The sequence below is a fragment of the Vombatus ursinus genome, unplaced genomic scaffold, assembly GCF_900497805.2.
Source record: "Vombatus ursinus unplaced genomic scaffold, bare-nosed wombat genome assembly UNPS02014797.1, whole genome shotgun sequence".
NCBI lineage: Eukaryota > Metazoa > Chordata > Mammalia > Diprotodontia > Vombatidae > Vombatus > Vombatus ursinus.
In genome coordinates this window covers 16,363,153-16,373,940 of record NW_020954575.1, presented here as the reverse complement: position 1 = coordinate 16,373,940, position 10,788 = coordinate 16,363,153, and the positions used below count along the sequence as shown (strand labels likewise).

At 39.1% G+C, this 10,788-nt stretch overlaps 1 protein-coding gene across 4 annotated transcripts in view; it reads right to left on the bottom strand.

The window, feature by feature from the left end:
- The window catches only part of EZH1 (enhancer of zeste 1 polycomb repressive complex 2 subunit), a 31,404-nt gene extending 21,810 nt beyond the window's left edge, over nt 1–9,594 (bottom strand). For 2 of the 4 annotated variants that reach the window (XM_027870369.1, XM_027870370.1), the window contains exons 1-9: nt 9,533–9,584; nt 8,784–8,904; nt 8,489–8,590; nt 7,122–7,241; nt 5,653–5,773; nt 4,162–4,341; nt 3,034–3,136; nt 1,921–2,084; nt 1,374–1,465 (exon numbers count right to left, since the gene is read on the bottom strand). In XM_027870369.1, coding sequence (XP_027726170.1) covers nt 1,374–1,465; nt 1,921–2,084; nt 3,034–3,136; nt 4,162–4,341; nt 5,653–5,773; nt 7,122–7,241; nt 8,489–8,590; nt 8,784–8,900 — 999 coding nt within the window. In that variant the 5' untranslated portion in view covers nt 8,901–8,904; nt 9,533–9,584. Of the gene's footprint in view, nt 1–1,373; nt 1,466–1,920; nt 2,085–3,033; nt 3,137–4,161; nt 4,342–5,652; nt 5,774–7,121; nt 7,242–8,461; nt 8,591–8,783; nt 8,905–9,532 lie in introns of all 4 variants that reach the window. The other 2 variants (XM_027870371.1, XM_027870368.1) reach the window with 2 other exon arrangements.
- Nucleotides 9,595–10,788: the final 1,194 nt, after the last annotated feature.

The window sequence follows — 10,788 nt, the reverse complement described above, 5'->3', positions numbered from 1 at the left end:
AAAGAGTCTAACCCTGTGACTGCCTATACTTGTCTCACTTTTTCATATCTCCTCTACTTCTAGGTCTGCAGCTTTGAGGTCACACGTGGTCCTCTAGGTCCTTGGATGTAGCCTTCTGATTGAGTTGAAATTTTACAGAACAAATCCTTTTATTAAGGAGATTTGTTCTGTGAAGTTTGGATTCAGTCAAAGGGCTGCACTTGAGAACCTAGAGGCCCATATTTGGCTTTACAGCCACAGGTTCCCCACTCCTGCTCTAAGGCCAGACTGAGGCTAAGCAGCCAAAGGTAAAGGTTGTATTTGGCATGCGTCATCTTCCTTTCCTGCAAGCTTTCTCCTTTTTTCCTTTTACGGTTTTCCTTTTAGGTCTTTGAAAGCTCTGGTTCCTCTTTTTTTGTCTGAAAGTCTTTTAATTCAATCATGCTATGGTATGAGCCTTACTCATGCCAGGGGGAGCTGCATTTTAAAAGAGGAAAAGGTACTATTTAATCCAAAAGAATGACATTTATTTTAATTAAGGAATTTCTAGCATTATGGTAGCTGGTTGGCAAATATCTTGGGCAGAGAGACCTTCAAACTTCACTGCAAAAATGACTACCCACTCTATCTATCCACACTGGCTCCATCCGTTCTGTTGTAGGAAACTCTTTGAAGATAGGATCCAGGTTTGATTTGCACTGACCTATGGATGTGAGTCATGGAGCACTATCGTCTCTGAAGAATCAAAGCTGAGGTTCACCAAAAGAGCAATGGAGAAGCATATGATGAGCATGACAGGCTAAAGTACACTACGAACAAAAAACCACACAGCAAGAAACTGTCAAAGATGTCATTAGAGACCTTGTTTCTCTGGAAAAGAAGGGAGGTATGCTAGTCAAAATTTTAGAGTGAGGAATTCCCTCCAGACCACTCATGTGTTCCATAAGGATTCAAGTGATGTTCAGAGAACTAGAAGGGACCAATACTAACCCCAACCCTTTGGAGGATTTACTGGGCACCAAGGATCTAAGTTACACCAAATGAGAATGTATGGATGAATTGCCATCGGTATGTTTCACAATAATGAGATCACAGATACAACAGTGTATAGAAATCATACAAGAATATACATGAGGTCACTTTGTTCTTTAGGAGGATGCTAATAATGATCACAGAAGCCTGTAACTCACTAAAGGCAGTACCCTGTTGCTGAGATTGCCCTTCAGGTACAATTCCTATACTTCCCCCCCACAAAGAGAACTTGAATTTGATTCCAATAACCCTATTCATGCTCCCAGGGGCAGGAAGAACTGTACAAAGAGCATAAGGACTCTGGTCAACTGAAGAGAGAGTATTAAGTCAACAAGGCAAGGACAGCTTGAGAATGTACTTACCAGCCACAGGAAGCAGTCCAATCCACATGGGTCTGGCTCAATTCTGATTTCTTTGTTCTTGCGTTTGTACACATTAGGAGTGGCATGAAAAGCTGGAAAACACAAAACTGTCCCGTTTCTCATGCTCCACCAAGACAATGGAAAAACACCAAACCGAAATAAGTTATATGGCTATTACAGGAGATGAATTTGGCTGTACCAAATAATTACCATCAGGGTAAGCTGAGTTTAACAATCCCTGACATAAAGAGAGTGCCAACATTCCCACTCTAGCAAGGAGATGATAAGAGGTGCTTGTGATTATTTTCTTCAAATGAACACCACTACAGACCAAAAAACAGACCCATTACTAAACAGAGGGGAATGGAACTAGCTCTCTGTATTCCAAAGCTCAAGGGAGAAACTGAAGGCTCCAGATGGATGCCCAGTGCCTACTACAAAACTCACACACACAGCAGGTTGTATGATGGTGCTTAATGTGTCCTGAATGGAGTGGAAAGGAAAGGAGATGAGTGGGAGCTAGGTCAGAGGAAGCATCCTCACTCACGGTGAAGGAAGCAGTCATATTTGAAGCAGCGTCGGCAGAAGAGTGTGTGGAAGGAATGCAGCGACTGTTCTCGCTGCACAGACTTGGCACAGGGGCCATCGATGTTTGGGGTGCACTGGGGAGGCAAAACATTGGGGTCCGACACCTCTGTGAGTTCTCGATACCTATGTGAGAAAAGGGAGTAGAAGTTCTTTCTAAGGGTCAGTCTTCTGGACAGAGGCAAAAGGGCTCTGCTGAGGGAAGGCTTGGGGATGAGTTTTGACAAGTGCCTCAGGCAGGATCTGCCCAGGGAGGATTAGCATCTTTCTCTGGGCCTGTTGACAAAACAATGAGGCATATCTAAATGGGTACAAATTGGTATAGTTGCAGTATACACAGGACTGTCTGGGAATGGGGGGAAATGTGCTACATCAGCTACTAGAGCAAAATCACAATAAAGAGCTCACTATCCAGATTTGTTCAAAAGCCTACAGAAAACAATCTTTCATATATAGTGGATCTTGTAAGTCTATCATAGGGAGATGAGAAAGTATACCTCCTCTTCAATTCAGAAATGGGAGACTATGGGTATGGAATATTACAAACTGAATGTCAGATGCAGTCCATGTGTTGACTGATTTTGTAGAACTACATTTTCTCTCTCTCTTTTTTCTTTTTTTTTCAATTTCTGCCAATGAAGGATGGCTCACTAGATAGAGAAGGGTATATTTAGAAAATGAACATGATATAAAAACAAAAGACAACATATTTCAAACTTCTGCTGTAAACAAGGAGGTAATTGTAAGGAGGAGGTAATCCAAAGAGCAAGAAAATCATCTATCTCAGCCATGTGAACAGGCCTCGTTGTTTTGTGAACATAGTTAGAAACTGCCAAAACAACTTTCAGGGCACTTTGGCTGGATTGATTCTTTGTACTGATCATATCCTAATTTGTATTACAGTTATTTGCCTCATCTTCCCTACTAAGTCCGTAATCTCACTGAGGGAAGAGGCTATATCTCCTTCCATCTTTGTATCTCCATCCTGCATACAGTAGGCACTTAATAAATATGATGAATTGTGAATTACTGTCATTCAAACATTTCCAAAGAGGCCTGAAACAGCTTATCCTACCTCTCTTTCATGTCATCTGGTACACCATTCTCAGGGAACATGGAAGAAATGGCGCTGAAGATCATGTCATTTGGAAATTGTTTCTTGGAACTCTTTTTGTTGCCTGAATCAAAAATGACAGAAAGCTTTTGGGGCTATTAACAGAACCTGGGGAGAAAAAGCCCTTTTCCCTTTCACAGATGCTTTGTAACTGGACCTACTAGAGGAAACTGATTCCTGGCTCCTTTGAATCACATAGAAAAAGTCACTCTCATCTGGACTTTTCAAATACTAGACTATACTGCCGAGAAAAGTATCCCTCACATAAGCAACACCTCTGGACAGAAATGAATTTATAGCTAAAATAACCCAACTTTAGTCTGCAGGAGATTTTAGAAAAATAAGAATATAGATGAAGCCAATTAAAAGGTTGATAGTAGGGAGGGCCAAGGAGCGATAGCATGGCATAATGGAAAGGGCAATGTATTTGGAATCAAAGGACCTGAATTAGAATCTGGGCTCTCCTACTTATTGGACGTATGAACCTGAGCAAGTCACTCGCTCTGGGCTTCAGTTTCCTCATCTGCTAAATGAAGGAGTTGGATTTAATCAATTTTAAAATTACTTTCTAGCTCAAAATCATATGATCCTACGGATGACACCCAATAATAGCTAGCATTTATACAGAGCTTTAAGGTTTGCAAAGTACTTCATAATTATTATCTCATCTGATCCTCACAACAACTCTGGGAGGTAGGTTCCACTATTACCCCCATTTTACAGATGATGAAACTGAAACAATAGAGGTTGTGAATTGCCCAGGGTCACACAACTAGGAAGGGTCTGAGGCCAGATTTATGTTCATGTCTTCCTGACTCCAGCTCCAGCGCTCTATTCACTGTGCCACCTATATGCCAAACACAGCATTTCAAGTTACAATACACTTTTACTGTATTCTTTTTAAAAATGCCAAGCATTTTACTCTGAATTTTGCCTTTTCTTCCCTAGCAGGGCAGGATACACTGTTTTATGCTGCCAGGGATGCTGAGCTTCCTTAAAGTTAGTGTCTGATAAACAACGGCTCTTCTTAGCTCCTCCATCTTCCTAATTCTAATCATTTTCTTGGTGTAATGCAGGACCCCTACCTACCTTCAATGGTGAGTCGTTTTCTCTTCCTAAGGACTGGCAACTCTTCCTTGCTGTCTTCCTGTTTTCCTTCAGAAGAGTCATTGTTGTGCCCTTCCTCTTCCTCATCTGAGTACTGATTCAGGGCATCTACCAACTCGAGGAACACAGCATCACTGATCAGGACAGAACCTGGGATCATCTCTGAAAAAGGAGTGGTGTGAGAAGATTTTCTCCTCCATATTCCACCAGGCACTAACTACCATAAGAAGACCTTATTAGAGCAACCCTCCTGAGATCTTGATGTTCAGGTCGTCCAAGACTGGGCAACATTCTCATTACAACAGCACATTAGACACTTCACTCTAGGTAACACAAATTTAAATTCTGATAGGAACTATCTGAGAAATTCAATCTCTTAATTAGTTGTTTTCTCTTTTCTAAGTACAGTGTGGTTAGCTCAGCTGGTCAGAACATGTCAATGAAACTAAGACCTGATCCCTGGTGAGTTTGGATAGCCTTGATTTAAGACTAAAGACTACATTTCTAATCTCAGCTAGGAGCATCATAAATATGTATCCTTGGGCACAAATGGATCAGGCAAAAGAGTCTGGATGAAAATTTATCCCATACTTGGTACATGTCCTACCAACGATGTAGTAATCAGTAAACCAATCTGTAGTAATATCACTGTATCAGAGAACAGGATTTTCTCATAATGGAAGAAAAGATATTTCAGCTTGTGAGCAACAATATTTTAACAGTAGGGGGAGCTATAAATCAGGATTGAATTATAACAACAAAGTGCTGGAAGGCAGTAAAATGATAGGTGGTAATGTAAGTCCTTGCTCAGCTCCTCCCTAGTCCCTATCACCCTCCTAATTCAGCTGGCCTTTTCTAGAACTACAAATGCCTTGCTTTAAAGCTCAGACCACCACTTCAACTTCCTTATATTTATTCTACAGGTCACTGAGGAGGTGCCTAGATCATCATCTTGCTCAGGTGAGAAGAATATCAGACCAAAAAAGGACTTAGGTTTTCTTCAGCTACAGAAATCTCTTGATATTTTTGTGCTAAATTGCCTTAATTTCCCTAGCCACTCATTAAATATGACAGTGTCCTCTGGTGTTTCTTAAATTTCATTTGGGAAATACCTAAATAACCTAAAGACTTCTGGCCCTTGCTACCTACCCCATCACTGCTTCCTTAGGGCTTCCAAAACCTTTCCATCTGTCCTACAGCTGAACTTTCTTTTATATGGTTGTTTGTCCCACTTAGAACGTAAGCTCCTTGAAAGCAGGGACTATCTTGATTTTTCTATTTGTACTCCCATAACTTAGCACATAGTAAACACTTAATATTTTTATATTCATTCATTTAAAGTTTTGTCTCCTGGGTATATAATGCCCCCTAAAATGCCATGTAGTGACTGCCCCATCTATAAAGAAGCTTATGAGACCAAGATGTCATGTATTCCCAAACTGAGCACCTGCCCCAGAGATCCTATGTGTCTACCTTCTTCCCCATGGACTTTCCCATCATAGTTATTGATGAGTTCTTCAATGAAAGTTTCATCTTCCTCTTTAACCTCATCTCCCATGTACGGAATATTGCACAAAACGGTCTCATCTTCCACCTGCGAACAAACCAGACCAGGATTATTCTACTAAGTAGGCATTTCTGTTCCTGTAGTTACTTCTTATGTGGGAATTAGCTGAACCTCTTCAATAGAGGGGAGGGATATGGGAAGGAAGAGAGCTCCTCAAGATACTTTTGGTCATTCGAGGTTTTCTGTGTACAGAGGAATGGTCATCTCATGAGGTACTGAACAGAGCTGTCTGAAAAGAGAGCAAACTGCTTCCAAAAAAGCATATTTACTTATACACTGAGGGCTACCCAATGATAAACTTATAATCAGTATCAGGATTACGAGTAACATCAACATCCAAGTGTCCTTAAGTGGACACTTATTTTTCAAAGTGTCTCCATCTGTAATCTTATTTTATCATCATATATCTGTATGGCAGGAAGGTAGTGTAAGTTCATACACCGAGCACTACAAGGTTTCACATAGAGAGCTTTCAACAAATAGAGACAGACAAATGAAAAGGAGATGCCCCAAAGATCTGAAGCAAAATGGGCATTCAGATAGCAAAAGCTGGGCAAACATACAATTTCTGAATTATTTATAAAATAATAGAGGAAAGCTAATCTGATCCACAATAAAATACTTATTACTACTCCTATCAATCATTGCGACCTGAAAAGCGCTGTGTGTACCAGACAGCTGCAGATGTTTTCTGGCTAGAAAAGGGCCACTTGGGCTTAGGAATGAATAATTATTCTTAAACCATTTCCTAATAACCGAAAAACATTCTCTTAGGTTTTTATTTCTTCTCCCTGAGTATCCTCCTAAACTAGAGCAGGATATGGATTTATAATCTATTACCAGACAGTAAAGCAATTCTAACAACTAAAACTGAGTACAAGATCAGTTTTATAAATTATCTGAATAGAAATGGAAGCATAAAGACAGATGAAAGGATTACAGACTTATGTGTAGCAGTTATCTTCATAGGCTTTTTGCCTTCATGCAGTTCAGAAAGCATTACCCCATTAGCAGGAGTTACTATTTACACCTCTAGGTAATGATTTGTTAGGAGAAATTAACCTATACCCACTTCCCTCCTGTGCCATATAATAGACCAAGAAAGTCAAAGGAATTGGAATATTGCTCAGTGTCATTTTTCCCAGAAAATCATCTAGAATAATAATTCTGGAGCATAGTTCTGGAAGTATAGAATAAAACAAGTTAAAAACAGTTTGCAGTTTTGCTTTCTCAGGAAGTTAACAACAACATTCTGTTTTGTTCATCTATGACATGTTAAATATTGGGAAAACCTTCACCTTCAGAGGAGCTCTGCTACATTAGCATCAGTCATTCATACACTTTAATCACATTTCATGATGCTTCTACTACATACCATGAAATTTTGCTGGAGAGGAGACCAGGAATACATGATGGGCACCAGTGCAACTGTATTCAGAGATCGCATTAACATATCCTGGCTGTCAAATCCTGGAAAATTGCTTTCTACAGTACACTGAAATATAAGCAAGCAAAGGCACAGAAAAGAGATGATACACATAGCCCTGGGTGGACACTGAAGTTCCCTTTTATACTGACCCCTCTAATCTTCTAACTTTCCTAAATGTATCTGTAAGAGGTTTTGCAACAAACTGTTCCTAACGTATAGAGCTTTGCTGATTCAAATATCAATAAACAGTGTCTTCCCTGGGGATCTAAGCAAGCAAAACTGGGGAAAAGGGCTTATCAATATCTTAATTAACCTAAACTGAGTGCCTACACCATACTAGGTATCGAGAGATACAATTTATAATGCAGTGTGCACACCAACAAAACAAAGAATTGTAAAAGTAGATCCCTGGGTACCCCAGGAGGTCAACCTTGAAATGTTTTCTTTGAAAACCAAAAAGCAAGGTTGGCATCATGAATATAGCTCCAAGAGATGTGGGCTTATGGTCACATCTGCTTCTGGCAAGTGCCACTCATAAGTTAAGTAATTTATGTCCTCTTTTTATATGATAAATTCTGAGTATCAAAAATGGATTTCTATTTATCTTGAAAAAAATAATTCCCTCCTTCATGCCTTTGCTTAGGTTAATATAATAAACATTAGTTGATATTTCCTAAACAAACTTCAACTGAGAAGAAAAAATAGCTTTAGTGATAAGAGGAAGTTAACTTGTTTAAAACTTTGTTTCAGAAAAATGCACAGGGGGCAACTAGGTGGTGCAGTGGATAGAGTACTGGCTCTGGAGTCAGAAGGACCTGTGTTCAAATCCAGCCTCAGACACATACTAGTTGTGTGACCCTGGACAAGTCACTTAACCCCAACTGCCTCATAAACTGACACACTTTACTATAGTAGCTGCCATAAAGTATTTCTTGTTCACTGAATCCCCAACAAATTACACATACATAGCAGGACATAGGATCATAGGATCTAGTGGAGGGTACCTCAAGCTTACTTAAACTTTTTCATTTTGTACTTGAGAAAACTGAGGCCCAGAGAGAGAACTAATTTACCCAGGGTCACAAAAGTTATAAGTAGCATGTCTGGGAATTATTGAATATCTGGTCGCTCCAAAGTCAGTAAACATTCTTTCTGCTATTCTATACTGTCCCCAACAGGGTGGCTGAGGAGTAGGAATGGAGACTGAGCTACCATTCTATAGAGGAAAGGAAGGCTTCTCTTTGGGAAACCCAGTAAGCTGTGTCAGTCTAGGGCACCAAAAGTACCTTTTTGAGAAAAGGATGCCCACTCACAGGCTTCATCAATTGAACAGGCTGGATTCGGAGCCTCTTCCAATCTTCATTGAGTATCTGAGTTTTTTCTTGAACTTTTGCAAAATTGGCTACAAACAGAGCCTATCAAAGCCAAGGGAAAGGTTTATTAAGATTTCAAAATAAGAGTGAGGGAAAAAATATTACTCTGAAACCACCCCACACTAGCTCAGTAACTCAAAATTTAAAAAAAAATGAAGCCTTAGCAGCCATCCAAACATAACTTCAAAATTGACTTTTTAAAAAGGTCTCTTTATAAGTACTTTGCTTCCCTTACCTTTGCACCCATATTTGCCTGAAACCGTTTGAGCTGTCGAAGTCGCATGTACTCAGACTTAACTTTTCTCTTCCAATAAGTGATGCATTTGGAGGTGGGAGAATTTGGAATATCCATTTTGCTGTAATGAAAAGAGACAAGTATCAGGGAATGAACATTTTCATTGCCTGGAAACTAGAGTACTCCCTGAAGCTGAACAGATGTGGTCAGTCATGTTTTCATTCTTAATTAAATCTATCAAAAAAAAAAATACCAATTACAGACACTTAATCCCGTGGGTCCAATTAAAACAGTTTCCATTCACAGAGCTGTTCTTTAACTTTCATGTCATAGGTAGGTTTAGTTCACATTTTTAAGGAGGCCCTGTTCCTGCTCTCTGATTTCAACTCTTGTTTCTTTCCATTTACCCCTCAAGAGTTTCTCTCATAGTAAGCACTCAAATTATTTTTAAGTTTGAGGGCGTATCCTCCTGCATAACAAGATTCTTTAGTAAGCATGGATTAAATATCAAAGCAGTTGAGTAAAAGAATATAAAGTTGTTCATGCCATTGCCCTCAAAAAACACACTGATATTAACTCCTTAGATGTCCAATAATAAAGATAATAGAATATTAAAATGGTATGATCTTATTTCTCAGTCTGCAGCTTTACATATGACAATATAATTCAATATATTGAGGTACAAAGGGTAAGGGATTCAGAATCAAAAGGCCAGGATTTGATTACCACCTCTGCAGTTATTGATTTACCTGTTCAACTTTGGGCAAGTCACTTTCCCTCTCTGGTCCTCAGTTTTCTTACCTACAAAACAAGGGAGCTTGGATTACCTTTAAGGTCCCTACAGGTTACTTTGGAAGCTGGTATCAGGGAGCAGACAGAAGGGTTAGATGCTAGGCAGCACAAGCTGGCTGGAGGTATCAGTCTGGGGGTGTCTCTTACAAACTGCAATACATTCTACTTACCTCACAGCATGGCTGCAAGGAAAAGTATGAACTTTCATAGGATGATTTGGGATCTTCAATAGCAAGACAAGACATGAAGACAAAGCAAAAGAGAAGAATTCAATTCTTGAAAAAATGGATTCCAGTCAGATATTCAGGGTAAGGCTGAACCCAGTATTCACCAGATTTAAAGAGTTCTACCCACTATTCTTCTTGTATGTAAGTCAAGACCTCAAATGTTCTTGGGGGAACTGGCGTATAACAAAAGATATTTCCAGCCACATGTGACTAACTTGCTGCAACTACCAACCTGGCCATATTTCTCTAATCCAGGTCCAGCTAGCATGCCTCATCATCACTTTAGAGCAGAAGCAAACATGAACAGCTAGCATGACCTCACTAGAACCTAGAGAATGATGATGGCTAATTAGGTTTCTCAACAAGCTGGTTCATTTCATGCTTAAGTACCGAAAACATTATAAGCATCAGCTTCTGAAGGGTTGTGGGAGAACCACTAAGATTCTTATTACATCAGGGTACTTAGGTTGAATGGAAACACAAGGGTAAGGACATTTCTGTCAGACATAAATTCCAAAGTACAACAAACTTCAAAGGTATCAGATTTTTAGGTCTAATTTTTTGTTTTCTTATAAAGCTTTTTTTTATTTTAGGATTTCATTTTTCAATTTCCCCTAAGGTTCTGAAATTACTAGCATTTCTTCCCACCCAGAAGATAGCTAATACCCAATAAAACAGTAAGATTTAAAGCACACATCCCATTTAATGCTTCAAAGACACAAATTAATTTTGTGTATTTGGAATTTAAAAGAAATATAATTATATTGATGAGTCTAATATTACAGTAAACCTGGTGAATTATGAATAAAGAAAGGAATTTTTTAAAAAAGGTACCAATTTAAATCCACCTATCATGAGCAAAAATTAATTCCTAAGTAAAAAAAGTAAAATAATCAGATCTAATTTTTGAATTATATGACCTCCCTTCTTCCCAAACCCTTCTCAAAAAGATAGGATTCAAATAAGGCAAAGAAAGAATGAAGTAG